Here is a 22,039-nt window from a genome sequence, read left to right as displayed (position 1 = left end):
GCCCTGAAGACCTCTTATATGATGTGATACACGTTGATTTAATCTATGCCTAGGGTCTAGTTATTTCTGCTTTGACGGTTACCCACACAGACTTTTCAAGGCTTAATGTGCTGTGACTCGAGTCTGCCCATAACGACATGTTTCGTCCTAGTCCCTCTGCTTTCAGATACATAGGAGGTGACTGTAGATACTTACGTTAGCTACTATTAGTAAGATAATATCAAAACATTTAAACTGAGAGGAAATAGAACCCTGCATATGCTCAAAGACACTCTCTTCTTTGCCTGAAGGCAAAATGAGCCATGTTTTCCTGGCATCCAGGGTCTCAAGGCTAAATTAAGGTTCATTGTAAAACCACTTGAGATTTCAACTTTCATTACTTCAACTTTTCAAACTTAGAATGTTTTAAACTCCCAAAATTGCCTGGATTCCTGTGGTTTGAGATTCAGTGATCTTAGGACAGCTGTCTAAAGATGATAACTTACTTAAGATTTCTTCACTCCCAGTTAATTAACCCACCACTCAATTCGACCCCTTGCATTTTCCTTTTAGTCTCCCTTCCCACGCAACAAAGTTCTTAAAATGAAACTCCTAGGAATGTATTTCTTTGGATTCAGGATGGTATCGATGGTTAAAACTTGCTCTAATAAGCAAAAACATAAAGACCCTTAGATTAAAAAACCAGAACAAAAAAAGGGGGGAAAGATTATATTAATTTGAAAAATATAAAAATTTTAATAAAGGCTACATCTCTTAATTACAATAATTATTGTACCAAGTAATTTTTTTTCTTTAAATGAAACTCTTTATAATGCATAATTTACAGTATAAGTAGAACAAATGTCATGGCAAAAGTCATAAAGTACAAGGACTTGTAGTAAAAAGGCATAAAATATATTATACATAAACCCCTTTACACAAAGAAGGGAAGAGTTTGGACCCTGAACACAGGGCGTAACATGGCATATTAACACCATGTAGGCACAGGTACTGTACTGATTGAAGTGTTTTTCTTAAAAACACACACTAGAGATAGTGTATTAATAGCGTTTTCGCATCACATTCTTTCCTACACTATATACAGACGTATTATACAAAAGAAATGTAACGTTGGCATACAATGCACCAATTAAAAGCAAAACACAATAGAAATAAAATGTGTTTTCGGGGTGGGCAGGTGGCCCTTTTTTAAAAAAAATTTTTTTGCCACAATACACACAATCCAATTAGAGGATGTATTTGATAGTTTGAACAACGACACACCCAAAGCGAGAGACTCTGTTGCCCTTATATAGCTCAGTGGAATCTTTTATTATGGGGAGCCGTAATTTCATCATCTAGAAAGTTGGAAGCAAGCTACGCAGGATTGAACAGGGCACTAGCTTCCATTTGCTATAATGGAATGGGATGGGGCACCATACATTTTGACGGTTTGGCCTATTAAATACAGTTTACCATACAGAAAAGTACCACTACCGAAAATGTGACTACATTTCTTCAAATAAATAAATAAAAAAGCATCACTGATTTCGTTGAAAAACATTCTATTCAGGGTTTCCCAAACTTAGGCCTCCAGCTGTTTTTGGAATACAACTCCCATCATCCCTAGCAGGAGCTGTGGTCAGGGATGATGGGAACTGTAGTCCAAAAACAGCTGGAGACCAAAGTTGTGTGTGTGATCTGGCTAAACTGGTGTTTATGTGAACTGGATGGTTTCATGTACCGCTTTTCATAAAACTGGACTATATGAACCATTTGGGTCTGCATGAACTTCATAATTCTACACTTGGGGACTTGCTATAGGATGCTTTGCTGAAGACACTGGAAGCAATGCAATGCATTGCATACTGCAATGCTACAAAAATACAGACAACTGTATATTCTTACCACAGAAACTGACTGATAAGACCCATATATTGTTATTACCCCCTGTAGCTGTTATATTAATCCCATGAGAACACTGCTAGGTCTGGTGCAGAGCCAACATTCTCAATCTGCCCATGGTTAGGGGGGTCAGGAACACCTATGGGCTTGTGTATTCATTCATCGTCCTCTCCTGCAGTGAATTTTCCCCAAGCTCACCAAGGTGCAGCATTCCTTTGGACCATCATGAATGGTAGCCATGGTGAGCTTCAAACCAAACTTCACAACCATGATTGGAAGCAGGCTTGAGCAAACTCTTCTAAACATAATCACAGCTAGCATTACCATCAGGGCAGATATAACCCTGTACTGTGGTTACGTGGGGAGCGCTGTGGTCTAAACCACTGAGCCTCTTGGGCTTGCCAGTCGGAAGGTTGGCGGTCCAAATCCCCACGATGGGGTGAGCTCCCGTTGCTTTGTCCCAGCTTCTGCCAACCTAGAAGTTCGAAAGCATACCAGCGCAAGTAGATAAATAGGTACCACTGTGGCAGGAAGGTAAACGGTGTTTCCGTGCGCTCTGGCTTCCGTCAGTGTTTCGCTGCGCCAGAAGCGGTTTAGTCATGCTGGCTACATGACTCGGAAAGCTGTCTGCAGATGAGCGCCACACCCCATAGTTGTCTTTTACTGGACTTCACCATTGAGGGGTCCTTTACCTTTTACCTTTACTGTGGTTATACTCAAAAGAGGATTCATGGGGAAAGGGAGCAGGACGAAGAATGTAACAGTCTATGGTGTGATCCTGATCTCCTAACCACTGATAGGCAACCAAGTATTATACATCTGAACCAGACCTAACAAACAGAGCAGCATTGATTCAAAATCTACCAATTTTTAGAAGAGCAAATGTGTACAACAATATTCCCTCTTCCTCCCCTTTTCCTCCAAGAAAAAAAACAGCTGGAGGAAGAATGCTGGACATAACATGATTCCAGCTTGTTTTCTAAGGTGGCAGAAATGAATTCACTTTACTTTTCTTCTTAATAAAAGACAAAATTCTAATGATTTAGATAGTGGAAACAAAGTAAATAATAAAATATAAAACCACCCCTTTTTTCCATATCACATCTTCTCTTCTCTCCATTGTTTAAAGCAGCATGTCCATAAACTGGACTTAAGGGAAAAAACCAGACTGTTCAATAAATATCAATAAGGATTACTGTAAGGTAAGCTATACACAGTTTCTCTTAGTCCATAAGGTTTGGGATCCCCAGGAAGCCATATATTATATATGGAAGTCTTTCAAAACATGGTCTGCATCTTCAAAAACCCAGAGTGGTCATGTTTTCAATAAATAGTTCGGGGTTGTTAACATCCTTGCACCCAGCTCAACAGACACCTTTTTTAAAAAAATAATAATGTAAGGCTGATTTGGCGAAGTCTTCATAGACCTTAATTTGTCTGTGTTGCTTTTTCTTCATTGGTTCCAACCTTCCTTCAAAAGCTTTGTTTGGTGGTTTTGTCCAAAAGCCAGCGTCTTTTAGCTTATTGTCTCCTTAAAACACACTCACACAGACAATGCCAGCCAGTCAATATATCAGTCAATCCTCTCCACTTTCCCAAGGACTCTTCCTTCGTACATTGGCAGAACAGTGTCGTCGTCCCAGATTTCTTCGAAAACTGCACCGCAGTCAAACTCTTTGCTTGCCTTCTTGAAGTAATACCTGGAATCAATAAGATCAACAGATGCAAAATAAATGAAGAGCATTTTGGAATTGCTGTTTTTGAAAGTGTCTGTAGCAAGCACCCACCCAACATTCTATATCCAGAATGTCATAAGAGCCCAAGACCCCTTGCCCAAACACCAAAATCTTATGTTTTCATGGGTAGCTATGGCAGAATTGAGACAAAGAACACCGAACATAACATTAGAAGGCCCAATGGCCCATCTAAGTCCAGGATCCTGTTCTCACAGCGGCCAACCAGCTTCCTGTGGGAAGCTCACAAGCAGATTGAAAGCAACCTGCTGGATCAAACCAAAGATGAGGTTCAGCAGCCATAATCTGCTGCCTTCCAATTGCTTTCAGCATCCTCTTGCAAGGTAGGAGATCAACAGAACACCCAACTGGACCGAGCAACTAATATTCAACAGCACAGTGCCTCTGAATTTGGCTACCACCATTGATCAACCCTACACTCTGTGAATTCCACCCCTTCCAAGCCCCTTTTATAAAGGCATCTAAGGCAAATGGACATTAGCTCATCTTGTGATCAAATTGTGATCCATTTGCCACAGGCTGGCATTACCTGACTGCTTCTTTGACATAGTACATCAATATGATCCTCAACGCACTCTTCCCCAAAAGCATTGCTACATCTTATAATGTTGTTAACTCTCAGGTTAGTTATCCATATGATTCACCCTAAAGGCACACATTATGGTTACAAAAGAGACACCACGACGGGGTGAGCTCCTGTTGCTCGGTCCCTGCTCCTGCCCACCTAGCAGTTCAAAAGCACGTCAAAGTGCAAGTTGATAAATAGGTACCACTCCAGTGGGAAGGTAAACGGCATTTCCGTGCACTGCTCTGGTGCGCCAGAAGCGGCTTAGTCACGTTGGCCACATGACCCAGAAGCTGTACACCAGCTCCCTTGGCCAATAAAGCGAGATGAGCGCCGCAACCCCAGAGTCGGCCACGACTGGACCTAATGGTCAGGGGTCCCTTTGCCTTTACCTTAATTATGGCTTTAGGTGTGATCCCCAGAACGTAACCCTCTTGTAAGTCGTGGGCACAACTTGTGCATAATGTGATTAAGTGCTCTATAAATCTTTGTGTACAAACAGATGGGAAAGAAGAGTCAGTGAACTGAAGCCCTGAAATGGGAGGTAAATCTGCTTTACTGGAACTTGGAAGTGCAAGTTCAATTCCGACCACAACAAGGTGATTGCAGCACCATGGTTCTCAAATATCAGGAAATGTCTGGCTTACCCCCTCAGTTTATATCAGGGGTAGGCAACCTAAGGCCCGTGGGCCAGATGCGGCCCAATCACCTTCTTAATCCGGCCCACAAACGGTCTGGGAATCAGTGTGGTTTTTAGAATGTGCCCTTTTATTTAAAATGCATCTCTGGGTTATTTGTGGGGCCTGCCTGGTGTTTTTACATGAGTAGAATGTGTGCTTTTATTTAAAATGCATCTCTGGGTTATTTGTGGGGCATAGGAATTCGTTCATATTTTCCCCCCAAAATATAGTCTGAGGGACGGTGGACCGGCCCATGGCTGAAAAAGGTTGCTGACCCCTGGGTTTATATCAACGCCCACGATATGGTCTTTTATCATTTGTGAGACCAGCACCACTGACTTTGCTCAACTGCATATATTTTGACAAACCAGTCTCCATGAGAACAGGCCCTACAGCAGTTCACTGCCCCCCCCCCCCAAGCAAGCTAAGCTTCCACAGCTCAAAGATCTACACGATTTAGACTGGACATATCACACTCTGGACATATAAATGCAACTTAAGTGGAAAGCTCTTGAAAAAACAAAAGAAGGGCAAAAAGGCAAATTGAATATACCATTTAATATTTTTTTTTTTTGAAAGAGGAGGCACCTTTGGGACAGTTATTTAAACCACTTACAGATATTGGCAGCAGGATTGCAAAGTTTCTCCCTGGCCAAGCATCTGATTTAAGGAAATAAAAATCCAAAACAAAACCCATTATTTCCGATTTAGCCATATGACTAAACCTTATAGAGCGCCGCACCTACAATTTTGAGACTTCTACTAAAGTGGATTTTGAAGAAGAGAGAAAAGTTACACATTGTAAAACCGGGAATATTTCATTTGAGGCCTGTTGTTGTTGTTTTTCCTTTTTCTTTTTTAGTCAAAGCTCCAAACTGCTGACACATTCCAAAGAAGAACATCCAAAAACAGAACAACACTTTAAAAAAAGGACAGAGATTGCTACATCTCTGCTTCGATATTTCCGAGTGGCCCCCTGCGTAATGAGCAATCTTGGCTTAGATTGCAATATTTGACACAGAAAGGTCAAGCAGGAGCGTCCCGCTTTCCCTTTCTTCAGGCTTGGGATCGTTAGATCACGAAGCCAGTGCTCATGCAGACAAAAAAAATAAAAAAATAGCGCCCCTTCCCCTCTTGTGTCAAACAGTAAGGACCCCTCTATTATCCTGAATTAGACCGTTCAGCTTCTTGATTAAAGGTTCCTTTTATCCCCCCTTCCAGCATTCTTCCTTCTCAGGCTGCTTAATTGCATATGCACAAAATGAAGGCCTTCCATTCAGAGGGTTAGCATTTAGGGAGCCTGCTTGTCTACTACCACACACACACACACACACACACACACACACCACTCCTTGCACCCAAGCTGATCTCTCGCCCTCTTCCAAGGAGCTCTCTTTTGCCATGCAGTCACAGGCAAGGAAATATTCTTATCCGATCAGCCTTAAGGGGAAAACACCAACAAGCACCACCCAAGTTTTAAAGTAACTAAGTATATTCAAAGGAAAGGCAGCTTAGTCACATTTTTTACCATTTTTTTAAAGTGTCCCCTCAACTTTGAATTCCCTCTTATAAAGCAACTTTCTTTGGCTAGGGATCTACTGGAGCACCCGTTTTTGCTTTGATATTTAAGACCTCTGAACATACCAACAAGAGACTGGTTTATCTGACAGGAGGTTTTATTTATCTGACTTTGATTAGGGAGATAACAAGATGGGTCTCTTAATCAAGTTAGAAAAGGAAAACTGTTCAGTCATAGGACTTTTTTTTGTCACTTTCAGATGAACCCATGGATGTAACAAAATCCATTTACTTCTGAAGAGCCCAAAATTCTCCCACCGACCAGCCTTCCTTTTGCTGATCCAAAACCAAAATACAATGAAACTTCCTTCTAGAATCCCTCAAGCTAGCAGGCCAGAGAGGAAAAATGAGGAGGGGGGGGGGGGGACTTTGAATGAGGCACAAAAGGACTTTCACTCCGTTTTATCTCCTCCTTTCCAAGAGGATAAACAGCTGTAGCAATAACTTCCCCCTTGATCTTAAAACTCTGGCAGCGTTGACAAAATTCTTTGTTTGAACGCCACATTTTTATTTTCTTGAAAGAAAGAAAAAAAGGATGGGGGGAGCTCCACACGCTGACCTTTTCCATAACTACAACCTTATTTCTCACAGAGAAGTGCAAAGGGGGGGGGGGAAGGGGGGTTTGGTGAGGGATAATGCAAACTAATATCTCCCCCCCCCACACACACACACAACCTCTTAAAACACATCAGGAGGTCCTTACTTGCTTGTGGAGGGGGGGGAACTCTCTCCATTGAAACACTTTTTGAAAAAATGTGGCAAGGTTTGCTTTCTTTCTCTCCCCCTCTTCTGCTGCATGTCTCCCCCCCCCCCCCGCGCTTTTTCTACATCTGGCACCCATACAGTCTACAAGGCTTGGAGTTACTGCTCTTTTTCTGAACTACTGCCATGTTACCCAACACTACGCAGAGTGAATGAGAGAGAGAGAGAAGAGAGAGAGACTGTGTGTTTGTTAAGTGTAAGGGCATGCTTCTGATAGTGTGTGTGTGTGTGTGTGTGTGTGTGTGTGTGTGTGTGTGTGTGTGTGTTGGGAGAGAGAGAAACTCCAAAACTATTAAATCGCCTCCTAATATTTCCCCTAAAAACAAATCAACAAAGGCACATACCCACCCCTGAGTTCACACCGCCTCAGTACCCCAGCAGAAACCAGAGTTACCTACGTTGTTGCAGACTGACTCGTTCAATAAAGAATTTTGAGTGTCAACCATTTATGCATGCCTTTGTGTGTTAAAAATGAAAGGCACAGGCTTCAAAGACATGCTTATTAAGTGTGCCTTGGAACAAAATCAATGCCAGATGTGACCAGAGCAACCAAGCCAATCCTTCCCCTCAGCAATGCCTGCAACTCTGGGCAGTATATATGGCCCTGTTCCTTGAAGGTCACCTGCAGCTTCGCTCTTCATCCCCCTCTTCTCCCCCCAACCCACCCACCCCCAAATAATAATAATCAAAGCTTGGATCAAAATGATTCCCTGAGGGAGCAACACATTCAGATAATTAGTTTCACCTTGGGTCTGTACAAGAGTCCCCCCCTCAAAATATATTGAGGGAGGAATCTTGTACAGTCTGTCTGTCTGTCTGTCTGTCTGTCTGTCTGTCTGTCTGTCTATCTATCTATCTATCTATCTATCTATCTATCCATCCATCCATCCATCCATCCATCTCCCCACTGGTCTTTGGCTTCAGCTCCTTTTGTACACATTGCGTACAAAAGTCAAAGAAATAAAAACCCCAAAGTTATCTGTCACTTTAAAATGCTCTAACCACAGTTACAGCGTGATCCTATAGCAGGGGTCGGCAACCTAAGGCCCATGGGCCACAAGCGGCCCATGGGGGTCGTTTAACCGGCCCCCGAGCCGCCCCTGAACCGAGCCACCCGCTCAGCGATCAGCGAGCCCCCCCCGCACTGTGCTAAACCGGCACAGCGTGGCGTGGGGACTCGCTTCCACAGCGCCAGAAATCGCGTCTGCACATGCACAGATGCCGGAAATTGCAGGCGCGCGCACATAATCCGGCCCACGAAGGGATCTCCGCTGGAGTGAACCGGCCCAGGTGAGGTAAACCTTGGTGACCCCTGTCCTATAGGAATGGTAACAACCTCAGCTAAGCATCATTAGTTTCATTCTAGGAGTTCTTCAGAGGTCCTGATTTTCCCATCACTGACTTCCATAATATGCACAGTAGGCAAATTCAAGGCTCCTGGCTTTGTGTCTACTTAAGAGATCTAAAAAATTCTGGAAATTCTGAAGTCATTGGAGAAGGGAGGGTTTTGTCAGGAAAGAAGGGAAATCTGGAGGGGAATGGGGGGAATGAACTACTTTGCATATCAAAAGTCACTTTGTAACTTTATGCATTACGTATATCGGTCTACCATATAATTATTGTATCTGGTCTATTAAAAGTTACAGTTCATCCAGACAATAATAAACAATTGAATTTATTAAGGTGTTTTGGGGTTGTCGTCCCCCAGCAGCGTGAATTGAACGGCAACGAAATTTTGTCACTCTCTACTTTCTCCCGCTTCCAGTCCTTTTGAGGCCTGTTAAAGAGGACAGAGGCAGGTGTATTCCAACTACTCCAACAAGAGGAAGGCCATAATCAAAAGAGGCATCAGAGCCGTCATCCTTCTCTTGTGACAATGGGAGTGCCTTCCAAGAGGCAGAGATGCATCTGGCTCTTGTATGTGAGAATTGCACTCGCAGTTGACAGATGAGGACTTAATACAGGAATTGTAATGATGGGATACTGTACATAGCCTTACATAAAGGTTTTCCTGTTGCACACTTTTAGAAATAATTTGGTGGAAGGGGGAGTAAATAGATGAACACCTTGTCTTAAACATTTTGTTTGTAATTGTAAAAGAAAGTGTTTCAAACCCTGGATTTGGAGGGGAGGGGGAAGCCCCATTGTGCTAGCAGGAGCCCTTGAGCCAGCATCCACTAGCACACCAGATTAGTTTAATCTGGGCCTATGTTTGCTATGTACAAGAGATGCAGGCCCTACTATGCTTTCCTCTATGCTCATCATGAAAACATATTAAGGCAATTTACAAAAAGCCTACACTCAGATTGGTGGTGCGGAGCATAGATCCATTCCGTAAAACTGGCATCAGCAGACTGGACATCACAGTGAAAAAAGGGCCTATGTTCATTGAGTTCTACAATCCAGTTTACATGAGAGCTCTGCTTGATCAGCTGAATGTACCATCTAGGCCAGGGGTAAGGTAAAGGTAAAGGCACCCCTGACCATTAGGTCCAGTCATGACCGACTCTGGGGTTGCGGTGCTCATCTCGCTTTATTGGCCGAGGGAGCTGGCATACAGCTTCCGGGTCATGTGGCCAGCATGACTAAGTCGCTTCTGGCGAACCAGAGCAGTGCACGGAAACGCTGTTTACCTTCCCGCCAGAGCAGTACCTATTTATCTACTTGCACTTTGACGTGCTTTCAAACTGCTAGGTTGGCAGGAGCAGGGACTGAGCAACGGGAACTCACCCAGTCGCGGGGATTCGAACCGCCGACCTTCTGATTGGCAAATCCTAGGCTCTGTGGTTTAACCCACAGCGCCACCCGCGTCCCATAGGCCAGGGGTAGTCAGCCTTTTTATACCTACTGCTCACTAATGCATCTTTCTTGATGGTAAAATTTCCTTACCGCCCACCAGTGCTCGATGGAAGGAGGATTCAGCTTGTGCCATAGAACCCCCCCTACCGCCAACCTAGAATCCTGAAAAGCCCACTAGTGGGCGGGAGGGACCAGGTTGACAACCCCTGATCTAGGCCATCATTCTGCTCTCATGGTAGCCAACCAGATGCCTGTAGGAAGCCCACAAACAGGGCCTGAGTGAAGCAGCATTCTCCCCACCTGTGATTCCCAATGCTACCAGGAACCCAAAATGCACAATGGTGCGTTCAGCCACCACTTCACAGAATTGTAGAGTTGGATAGAATCCTCAGGATCATCTGGTACTAATCCCCTGCCAATGCAGGAATATGCAGCTGTCCTTTACGGGGACCAAACCTGCAACCTTGGCATTATCAGCACCACGCTCAAACCAACTGAGCTATGCATGCACTTGCACAACAGCTGTCCATACAGAGAAATCTGTCATTTTCAGGCTGAGGAACCAAGGAAGAAAAGCACTGGCAGCTCAAACCACATGGATACTGCCTGCCACATGCTGGTTGCCCCTTGGAGAGTTTTAGTTCGCATTCCCATCAGCAAACACACCACTTTGGTAGCATATGTGCTGCCCCGTAGGGATGGACTTTATATGCTGTAATTTCACACGTTTATATTCTGCTTTCCATCTGGTATGGGCACCAGATTCAAAGCGATTCAGAGTGATTTTAAAAAAAACACCAAAAACAACCCAGAGTGATAACCAACAAATGGCTATAGAAGCCAGATAAAAAACATCAGAGTAAAGCTACAATGTGCTAAAAACCTGGAGGAATCAAAAGAAAAAAGCAGGGCAAAAGGATAAAGACAGAGCTGGTTGCCAGGCAAGCCTCCCTAGAGCATGCATTCCTCAGGCAGTAACAGCAAAAGGCCCTATCCTGGATTGCTTCCTGCCTCTCCTCTGATGGCAAATGCTGCTGGACTGCACCCCTATCACCCCTGACCATTGGGCATGCTGACTGGGGCTGATGGTTGGTGGTGGTCCAACAATGTCTGGAGCAGTACAATAAATCAAAGTGGCTTATTTCTGTTCACAAATTAGGGTTTATCATTTTAGTCTGTTTCCATGGGCAAGCAGGACTTTGATTTAAGGCTTAGTTGCTTACATAGCCTTGTGCAAAACAAACCCCAGAATCAACTAACCAAAGGAAGAACACACTTCAGATGCTATCACCTCCCTTGCAAATAGAGGCACATAGCTGTGATCTCGTAGGAAGCACTTACATGCGCAATAAACATTACTACCCCTCAGCAGCTGATTACTCTGAAGCTGATTATTTACATTTTGCAAACTGCAAAGAGGGAATAATTATCTACAGAGCAATCGATTGCAGGGAAATCAAATTACTTGTTACAAACAAAACCAGAAACACTTCTAAGGCAGCAGCAATAGCCAGGGAATGAACTCAGAATGAATGAAGACCTATTACGCAAGACTGTGGCTCATCCGCTTGTGAAAGGAAACTGTGCTAGCAACATCGTTATATAGTCTATCCACCCGGTGAGGCCTAGTCTGGTTGCTGGAGCAACCAATCCACCTCTTAACTACTATTGGTTTGGTGGGTAAATACAAAGAGGACAGCAGAAACTCAGACTAGTGAGCAAAGTTGCAGCCAACCATCAAAAGCCTTTCCTTGTGGGAGGATGCTTAGAAATATCTCTTTGGTTATTTTGGCACACGGTCTCTGCAAACACAAGGGAAGAAGAAGAAGAAGAAAGAAACCACAAATATGCTTACCTATAATTTCCCTTCTTGCTCAGCTGCTCTTTAAAGTGCCCAAGTGTCAGGCTCTGGGCCTTTAACATCCTCCTATAGGGAATTTCCTCTCCACAGAAAAAATAAGTGACAACCAACTCACTAGGCTGGGAAGAGTGAGCAACAGGGAGTTTCTTTGGTTCTTTGTGACTGAAACATAAAAGAAGGGAGGAAAGAAATAGACATTATTTAGAAAGCATTTATGCCATAGTCAGAGAGCACAACTTCATGAGGAGCATATATAGTCAAGCTAACCACCTATAGCAGCTGGGTAGTAAAATAAACGCATAAGCTTGATATCTGTTAGTACACCAAACTCTGAAAGTCTCCATGCCTGATAAACATTACCAGTGGATGGTTAGAGGAATGGGGTTTGCATTTAAACACAGAGCATTAAAGCTAAGGGGCAGGACCAGCATACTTTGTGGAGTATTGAACCCGGAAATGCACAAGCTTAACTGCCAACCTGAAACCCATGTAAAAATCTCAAACTAGCCACTGAACATATTTGGTGGCCTAAAGATTTACAGTTGGGGTTGTAGAACCTGTGGCCAATAGTGGATGGTAGTGGGGGGGGGGCAGGCACTCGCCTAACCTGCTGTTGCCCATGTAGCTGTTGCAAGGCAGAAGTGAGGCTGGTGCAGTGCAAACTAGTGGAACTAACCTGCTGCTTTTGCACCTTGCCAACCTCCCCCTCTCTGTTCCAATACGCAGCAACAACAGAGGCAACTGGGGGTCAGGTGAGTGCCATTGCCCCACCCCACCTTCTGATATTGCCTGTCATCCTCCATACGCCGATACCCATCTGCTCCAGCCATCATGGCCAATGGGCAGGGATGATGAGAAATGTCCAGAAATATCCGGAGGCCCACAGGTGTCTCATCCCTGCTTTATAGGCTTGAGTCAATTTGGTCCACAGGGCAACACGATGTCAGTCTCATTCCCACATCTAATTTGTTGTTTATATGTTGTATGAGCTTGGTCAAGTCAAGTCATTCCTTTATCAACCTAAAAGCAACAACAACCCTGCTGTCCATTTCCAAAAACCAATAGAATAGGCCAAATGGGGGAAGTTGAGCGCTGGAGCTTTAGCCCTCCCCATGTATGCAATGGTTCAGTTCAACTACATGGATGGAGTCTGGCTGAGGTGCCTTCTAGCCACTTCTCAGCCAGGTTCACTTTGCCATAGACAACTAGAGTGTTTGTTCCTTTGGGGAGCTTAGCTGAATTACTGAGCTCTCAGGACTGTGAAAGACTTTTTAGGAACTAAACTGTATACAGGTGAATTATGAGAAATACATTAAAAACATCTTGCCCACTTCTAAAAGGCCACAGATAGTTAAAGACCAAAGGCCTGGCTGTAGAGGAATTTTTTTTGCCTTGCACCTAAAGATATGCAATGGTGCCCTCCGGACCTCTTATGAAGGGGGCACAACAAGAAGGGTCCAGGATTATGAGCGCAGGATCTGGGCCAAAACATATGGGGAAAGGTGGTCATTCAGGTATTATGGATGAAAAATTAAACTCAGTCAGAACCAACTAAGAAACTGCAGTGTTATTCTCCATGGATTGCTGAATATAAATATAATATAAATTGATGGAGAACATCTTCTGAAACTAGTTGCCTGTAAAGCTTCTGTATTTTTCCATGCTGAATTTCTGGACTTTCTTTCAGCAGTGGTTAGATTTTTAAGCCTTCATCTATGTGTTTTGAACTGCATTTTACCAATTTGTTGCATTTTATCAATGATCTCCTTGTTTTTAATGCAACAGACTAACATGGTTATCCCTCTGGAAATCAACTAACTTGATTTCCAAGCCTCTACAACCATGTGGAATACAATCTTGTCTACACACACACACACACACACACACACACACACACACACAAGCCTTTTTGGTGGTGGCTCCACATCTGTGGAATGCCCTCCCAACTTTATATTGTTTTAGACAGCAGATAAGAACTCACTCTTTCTGTCAAGCTTTTAGAGGTGGAATGGTTAAGCCATTTTTATGATGCTGTCAATTAAGTTATACATGGGCATTTTTTAAAATCTTTTTGCTTATTATTCTTTATATTGCCTTATATTTCGTAAGTTGCCCTGTGACTTGTGTGTGTGTGTGAGAGAGAGAAGGATGGTATAGCAATCTCTTACTAAATAAATAAAATAAATCCAAAGCTTCACATGAGCAGAGGTTTCCAATTTACTTCCGTGTCAAGACAAACACCATACTTTCTTCTACACTGATGTGAATTAGAAAGCTGCTCATTATGTGTACCAACACATGCATATTAAAAACTGCTGTGTCCAGGTAAGAGATCTGCCTGTTGCACCAGATTCTGGGATGCAGTTACAGTCAAGCAGATTTTTGGAGCCATGATGTTGTGGAGCCAATGGCAGGAGCAGCAGATAGCTAAGCTCTCCTCACACCTTGGGACTCCCAAGGAAGAGCAACCCTCTTAGGGAACAACAAACAACTCAGTTACTCAGCAGAATAGCAATGGCGCTTTGAATGCCATGCAGGCAACTTCTGAGGCAACATTGACTTGGCATGTCAAAAGGTCACAAAGTGTTACTCCACAGTAATTTACTCTTCCTAATTTGTTCCAAGTCTTTGTAGAGTGGCTTCAGGAAGAGAAAAAAAGCTACTCGCACAGACAGCTGGTGGACTTAAGGTCAACCAATTAAAAATGAAAGGCTACAGTCAGGTGGCTTAGCCTGGACTTCAAACATTGCTCATTGCATAAGATGAAGAGCGTAAGAAAGAAAACTTTAATTATTTAGACTGTAGCAGATTTCTTGTTAAAAAGAACTATCCTGTAATTAGACTAATCCAATCTTTGTCCACTTTACAGGAATGCAAGCTTTTTTAAAAAATAAAAAAATCAGAAGACAAGATTTGAAAAAAAATGTTTTGTTCTGTTTTCACCCCCATCAAAAGAGGAAAGACCAGGCTTTAGCTGCCACGGAAAGATTACATTTTTAAAGCACCACCCCACTGATAAAACACAAGTTTTGAAAGGTAATGAATGATATCCAAAGCTAGATGTTGCATATGGCAATACTCACTCTTCTGCCGCTACGCTTGCATTGCAGAAAGGACTGTTTCCTCCTGGTACAGAAGTCAAGTGGTTGCGATCCCTGGGCTGACTCGAAGCTGAACATCTAAAGGTTGGAAAGCAGGGAGGGGGAGCAGAGAAAGGGAAGAATGATTAAGGATGTCAAAATCCCACCAGTATATCTAATATCCAGGGCAGACAGTTAAAACTATGCCTGAGTTTTCCAGTGAAAGACAGCAAGGCTCTTTGGCCAAGTAACCGGATTCACTTCCACAAGAAGTTTAAGAAAAACAAACAAGGGCAGAGTTCAATATTCTAATTGTTTATGATAAGAACGGGAGATTATAATTTCTAAGGCAATGTTCCGTTTGATGGCTGGGCCTTGTGTGGTTTTGCACCACCAGACCTTCACATCACCTGCGGTGCCATAAGCTTCCACTAGGATGAAGACAGCCAAACTAAAATGGCATTAACTTGCAAGGGGATTTACAAATCAAGCTATTGTTGTTGTTTTTTTACAGCTGTTAAGAAGTTTTGTTTCTTCTCCATCTTAAAAAGGGTTGCATGAAGCTCAAACTGGACTGGAAAGAGCCTTCCTAATGACAAAAACGTTAAGGTCGGGGAGGGGGCAAAGAGGTGGCCGCTGTGCTTCAGCCCCAAGTCACCCCTCCAAGAGGGCTAAATGAACCACATGAATTAGCATCACATGCTTCCCATCTTTCATTCTCAGGACTGACCACCAGACACGAGCCTGCAAGAACATAGCCCGATTTGCTTTATTTTCTTGCCACAAGCCATCAGCTAGCTGATAAGGATGTGAAAGCATTCAACTTTTGAAGATAATGTTCACACATTCAAGACCTTTTGCACCTATGTTGCAGTAAGCGCGGTAAAGAGGCACCCCAGCACCCAACCTGTAGGAAGGTTACCGTTGTTTCTGTGGCTTGGACACTTCCGCTAGCCTGCGGCAAGCTTCCTCCAGCTGGGCCAGAGTGTTAGGCGGCGTCAGCGGGGGCATGGCGGGATCCTGGACGAAAGGGTGGGCGGGCTGTGCGCCACGCGGGTGGCTGCTGTTCCCCCAGAGGTGGTGACGGGCCGGGCGCTCGCCAGGCATGCCTCTGGTGGACTCCGAATTGTAGGCCTTCTTTGTGCTTTGTGTGCTGCAGAGAAAAAGACAGGGGAGAGGGAAGGAACAAGGTTATAAAAGCTGGAAAATATGAGTTTAATAGCAGCTTCTGTTCTGTGCACTCACTCTCCCAAAAAAAAGAAAGAAAGAAAAGAAAAAGTCTGTCATAACATGAAAAGGGGCTCTTGCCAAAAACATGACATTTTTGTGGTTTTTCTGGTTCCGCAGAACAGCTTTCATATTAAACTGGAGGAGCAAAAGAGCTCCATTTGTTTTTAGTGATTGTAAAAATAGACAGCTGTGTAATAGATAAATATTTACCGGGAGCAAGAGTGTTGCAGACAGCTTATATTTACCTATGGGGTTTGTGCTTAGATTGTCTTTCACTCTCCAGCATCCACTGCCAGACATTCTGAGAGCGGTCCGCCTCCCCTCCAGGTAGCTGGATTCCTGGTGGTATGGAGAGCCCTCCTCCTTCCCCGCCTGGCAGAATGATGCCATCTGGTAGCTTACAGTTCCTTTTGGGTAGTGTCCCGGTTCGGCTGAGGCTTCAGTGAGAGAGAAAAGAGAAGAGCACTTAAGATTGCTGCTTGTTTGCCGTTCTGCTAGCTTATGCCAGAAACACACAGCACCCAGCTCTCCTCCTCTCCCCCGTAATCCCCAGCTCTTTGCGATTTCATAAACTACCAACAGCTACCCATTGTTTACAGAGCACGGCGTGAGTCACAGCACTATAGCCAAGTTTTTGACACCTGCCCTTCCCCATGCTCAACCACCAGAGGAAACTTACCCAAACGGCTCTAGCTGAGCCATAGGGAGGTCCACCCCCTTGGAGTGCCCCTTGCACTTTGAGTAGCAATAATAGTCACTGCCCCCGGCGGCACATAAACACTGGACTCGCTGGGCAGCTTCCGCTTCTATCTGCTCTTTCGTCTTGGGAATGGTGTGGTGGTGGATGTAGTGGTGGTGAACGTGGTTGGTGGTCTGCTTCGTGATAAATCCTTTGCCGATGAGGGCGCAGGCTGTGGGGATCGAGGCTGTGCCCGGCGCAAGGAGCAACTTGCCCCCGGGGAGGCGGTCCGGAGAGCGTGCGCGAGGACTGTGCCGGCCCATGCCAGGCGACTGGCACCCCGGGGTCTTCAGCACTCGGGAGAGGTGGTCGTCTAGGATTGCCTGAGGGTCGTCCTCGTAGCTGCCGGAGGGCAAGAGGGCAAGGGGGTGCTGCGGGTGCTGATTGGCCCCAACCTCTCGGCCAGGCTGTGCGCCCACAGGTGCGTCAGATCCCTCCTTCTCTTCATCCTTCAAGGGCAAAACACAAAGAGCAATCAATCAATCCATCCATCCATCTGCAGAGCGGATGAGAAACTGCTCCAGACATTATGCATTTCTGCATTAACAGCCTGAAGAGGAGATAACAGACCTACAGGGGGGGCGGGGGCGGTCAGGTCAGTTATTGTCTTTTAAATACCAAGAGGCACGGAGTGAAAACGGGAAGAGGGAATCATTCGCATTTTCGGGAGCTTGCCCCTAAGTAGGAACGAAGAAGCCCTGTGGTCTTGCCATCTCTTAACATCCCGCTTTGAACCCCCGCCTCTGCTACCCCCCTCCTTCCCTCCCTCCCTCCTCCTAGCCAAGGGAGGGTGCCGCCCAGCAGGCGTCTGCCCCTGAACGGGTTAATCCACCTACCTCTGTGATTTGCTGCAGCCTCTCTTCCAAGCAGTCCATGGTCTCTTGCTCCCGCTTGAGCTTCTCCAGCCGAGAGATGAGCTCGGCTGCGAAGGTGGCCGGTTCCACGGGGGTCATTTCCTTAGGAAGGCGGTGGGTTCGCTATACAGAGCGGGGACAAAAACAGCGAGCCATGTTTAGCAGGCGGCTTCAGCAGCTCAGCCCATGCGGCATTCCTGGCCCCGTTCAGCTGGTTGCGTCTCCATGTTTGGATGAAAAGGAGTCCGCAACCAGGCATGGTCTGCTCTGGATTTTTATGAGCCGTTGCCGCGGCCTCATGGAGTGACATTCTCCCCAATAGCGCTTGCCTTCGGCAGGAGCAGTTGGTCGCACTCCGAGGAACCCTGCTTGTTCTCTCTGTAGTACAACCAGCCCATCAGTAACTACTCTGAAGTAGAAAATCTTCAAAGACTGTTGTCAAACATCAAATGAAAAACTCCGAGGTGGGAGGGAGAGACTTTAACTCAAGGAATAAAAGTGGAGTATAAACAGAAAGGAGTTGGAAATTAAAAAAAAATATAATAAGATGTTTGGGGGGGGGGAGGGAAGGGAACCGAGCGGGGGGGGGGGGGGGAGAAAAAGAGAAGTCAAACGGTTGCAGATCAGAGAAGTGCTGGTAATTTATTTCCTGGCTACACACTGGGCACCTTTGAGGTAGTGTTGTCTCAACAGTGTCCTAGATCTCCCTCTCTCTCTCTTTTTCTCTCTCACTCCCCCCCTCTCCCTGCCCTCCATCTCTTTGTACAGAAAATGAAGGAAGCTGCTGCAGGCAAGCAGTGCTACACTGCTGAGCGTGGCTGCCTCAAGCAGATCTATCAAGGGAAAAGGGAACATCTCCAAATCAAGTGTAGAATATAAAAAAGCAGGCGAGAGAATCTCTGCCAAAAGATGCTAGGAAAGACCCACACCCACCCACAATCGCTGTTCTCATCTCCCCACAAATACTCCCCCGCCATTTCTTTTTGCCTTTACCCTTAAATTCTGCAGGCACACGCACACACATTTTATTTTTATTTTATTTTTATTTTTTAAAGCAGAAAGCCGAACTGCCAGCTCTTTCACATACTACCCATGAGATGAGGTGGGGCCTCTCTCTCTCTCTCCTGCAACCACTTAGCTTCAGAAATGATGTGAGGGTAGAAAAAGGCCACTCTGCTGGAAATTGTCACTCTTACACAAGCTGGCTCTATTCAGTTCCCTGATCAAAGCACTGCCTTACAGAGAAAGTCGATTTGCACGCCCCAGGACAAAATAATCTAATTTACAAGCGGAGGCTATAGAACTTTCTTTATGGAAGGGATAGGGAAATATAATAAATAAATAAAGAGAGAGCGCACACAAAAACAAAACATCTCCGTACACCTCAAATTATCAGTCTACCTACCTATATATCTACTAATGTTTTCTCTACTACATAAGGAGAGGGATTTGGTTACACAAATCATGAGACAAGAGAGGTTAGCACTTGTCTGGGTAAACAGTTTTGCAGAGAAATGCCTCGCTAGAAGAATCACACCAGCATCTCCCTCAAACCTTCTGTACTTTAAAGGAGAGGGCAAGCCAACCTTCCCAAATATATAGAACCAGATTAGCTGCTTTCCTTGAAAACCAAGAGGCAGGAAAAACACTGGTTTTTTTTATTTAATTTTAATTTTGGAAGGCGCATATTTGGTACAAATATCCTCTTTCCTTTGCAGAGGCTGGGATGTCTATTTCCTGCCAAGAAGTTGTAAGTGGTGGTAGAACTCCTGGCTCTGCTCAAACAAATAGCAGAACTCCCAGTGACTTCAATGAACACAGGATTTCTCCTGGTGTGTTTCTCTCTCTTTGACGTCCTGGAGCAGACCAGAAAATGCAAAGCATGATCCTTTTTTTTTTAGAAAAAAAGAAAGAAAGGGGGGGGGGGAAGCAGCTGTGGAAGTTAGGGGAGAGATTTAAGAAGGGTCCCCCCCCCCCATTTTCCTCTTAGCCATCCATTCATGTGGCTTAAAATGGGTAGGAGGGCGGACACTTCATATCAGTTCTTCAGAGCTAATCAACATGGTGCAAACATACCAGAAGGCAAGTCCATATTCATTGTCCTCAAAAAAGAGGCAGTGATTGGGAGGAGGAAGAGGAGGGGGAGTTCTACCCAGAATTCATCTTTCCAATGGTGGCTGGGCACATGGAGCCCAGTGTGAAAAGAGAACACAGTGGGGAGGGGGGAAGTATGTCAAATTGGAAAAGGAGTCATACAGGAAAATGGAAACAAGAAAGAACATACAGAGAAGTCTTGCAGGATCATTATCAAATGTCCGTCAAGTCTGGCATCCAATTTCCAGTGGGATAAAAGATATGTGACAACATAAGAAGACTGCAAAAGCAGGAACTGAGTGCATGACCACCCTCCTCACTTGGGATTCAGAGGCCTACTGTTTGGCAGGTGCTTCTATAACAGTGGTACTTCGGACACTATGGGACTTCAGCTCCCATCATTTCTGCCTGGAGTTAGGGTGGTGCAGGTGCCCCCCCCCCCCGGATGCAGAGATGGGACACACGCGAAATCATCATCATCATCCTATACTTATAGGGGTATCTACTCAATTCTTGTGAAAATAAGGAATATTTAGGAGGAGCGCCCAATTTTGTCCTCTCTCAGCAGTGACATCACCTTGCCAACAAAGGTCCGTATAGTTAAAGCTATGGTTTTCCCAGTAGTGATGTATGGAAGTGAGAGCTGGACCATAAAGAAGGCTGATCGCCAAAGAATTGGTGCTTTTGAATTATGGTACTGGAGGAGACTCTTGAGAGTCCCATGGACTGCAAGAAGATCAAACCTATCCATTCTTGAGGAAATCAGCCCTGAGTGCTCACTGGAAGGAAGAGATCCTGAAGCTGAGGCTCCAATACTTTGGCCACCTCATGAGAAGAGAAGACTCCCTGGAAAAGACCCTGATGTTGGGAAAGACTGAGGGCACAAGGAGAAGGGGGCGACAGAGGACAAGGTGGTTGGACAGTGTTCTCAAAGCTACCAACATGAGTTTGACCAAACTGCGGGAGGCAGTGGAATACAGGAGTGCCTGGCGTGCTCTGGTCCATGGGGTCACGAAGAGTCGGACACAACTAAACGACTAAACAACAACAACAACAACAACAGGGTGTCTTATTACCAAAGTCCACCCCTGGCCACAGGCTTGCCCATACCTAGTCTAGAAGCTCACAGGGCTGAGTATGAAGGAAACAGCCAGGTAACCTTTTGACCTGCCCACTGCCCTTCGCATATGGTACTCAGAGTGCCATGGATACAGGTTTTTCGTAGCCAGCAAAAATGAAACATTGAGGGGGAAGAGGCAGGCGGGAAACTTTCAGGTTTAAACCTAGAAATAATTTCTCGTGCACCAGGAATGAAACTCTGGAAGTACATTTTTAGGAAGCTTATCTAAACATGTTGGATAACTGCTGGTGTAAGGCACCTGGTACCTTGTTTAGCTATACAAGGAAGGAAGGCAGGGAGGGAGGGAGGGAGGGAGGGAGGGATGCTTGGATCTGTCTTCCACCATCTTGTACATTCCTTCCTCTTCTTTTATTTTAGGCTGATGCAACTTTGCATTCTAACCAAGCCAAACCAAACACCACCCAACAGATCAGCATTCCATCTCTCTCCTATATTGAAGCAAACAACAACAAGGAATGGCTCAAAAAGGCATCAAGGCTAAATTCATCTAGAGATTGCATAACCTTATCAAAGTGCCATGACTGGACAAAGTAGCTCAGATAGGAACAGAGATTGGCTTCAATCCCCACACTATGAAGGAAGCTTAATGACATGGCCTATCTTGCCTCTGAGAGGTTTTTATGTCCATAGAACACAAAGAGCAAAAAAGCTGGAGAGGAAACATAGTCCCCATGAAAGAGGATGTGTGTTGCATCCAGAAGAACCTCCATCTCAAATGTAAAAAGAAAAACAGTAAGTATCAGATAGTCGGGTGATAAGAAAGGCTGTTGGCCTGAAACCCCGAAGAGCTGCTGCCAATCAGAGTAGACAAATCTAGGCTGGATGGACAAACAGGGCCGTTTCCTATGTCCCCCTATGCTGGTTGGAAGAAGTGTGGAACTCCATCGCTACTGCCTCCAGTGAAGATGAGTCCAGTTGCCCCAGGTAAGCACCATTCATAGGATGTGGGCAGTGAGCCTGCTCTGCCATTTCTAGGAAACACAAACCCCTGTGTTGCAAAATGTGACAATCTGCAAAA

General features: G+C 44.9%; 1 protein-coding gene across 4 annotated transcripts in view; it reads right to left on the bottom strand.

The window, feature by feature from the left end:
- Window positions 1-715: 715 nt before the first annotated feature.
- The window catches only part of AXIN2 (axin 2), a 79,125-nt gene continuing 57,801 nt past the window's right edge, over window positions 716-22,039 (bottom strand). For all 4 annotated transcript variants that reach the window (XM_028713211.2, XM_028713191.2, XM_028713221.2 and 1 more), the window contains 7 exons: window positions 17,769-17,909; window positions 16,873-17,381; window positions 16,439-16,630; window positions 15,886-16,116; window positions 14,967-15,062; window positions 11,878-12,045; window positions 716-3,584 (listed from right to left, as the gene is read on the bottom strand). In XM_028713211.2, the coding sequence (XP_028569044.2) occupies window positions 3,458-3,584; window positions 11,878-12,045; window positions 14,967-15,062; window positions 15,886-16,116; window positions 16,439-16,630; window positions 16,873-17,381; window positions 17,769-17,909 (1,464 nt within the window). In that variant the 3' untranslated portion in view covers window positions 716-3,457. The remainder of the gene's footprint in view (window positions 3,585-11,877; window positions 12,046-14,966; window positions 15,063-15,885; window positions 16,117-16,438; window positions 16,631-16,872; window positions 17,382-17,768; window positions 17,910-22,039) is intronic.

Source organism: Podarcis muralis, chromosome 2 (genome assembly GCF_964188315.1).
Source record: "Podarcis muralis chromosome 2, rPodMur119.hap1.1, whole genome shotgun sequence".
Lineage (NCBI taxonomy): Eukaryota > Metazoa > Chordata > Lepidosauria > Squamata > Lacertidae > Podarcis > Podarcis muralis.
The sequence above is the reverse complement of the archived record's forward strand: the minus strand, read 5'-3'. Positions and strand labels throughout refer to the sequence as shown.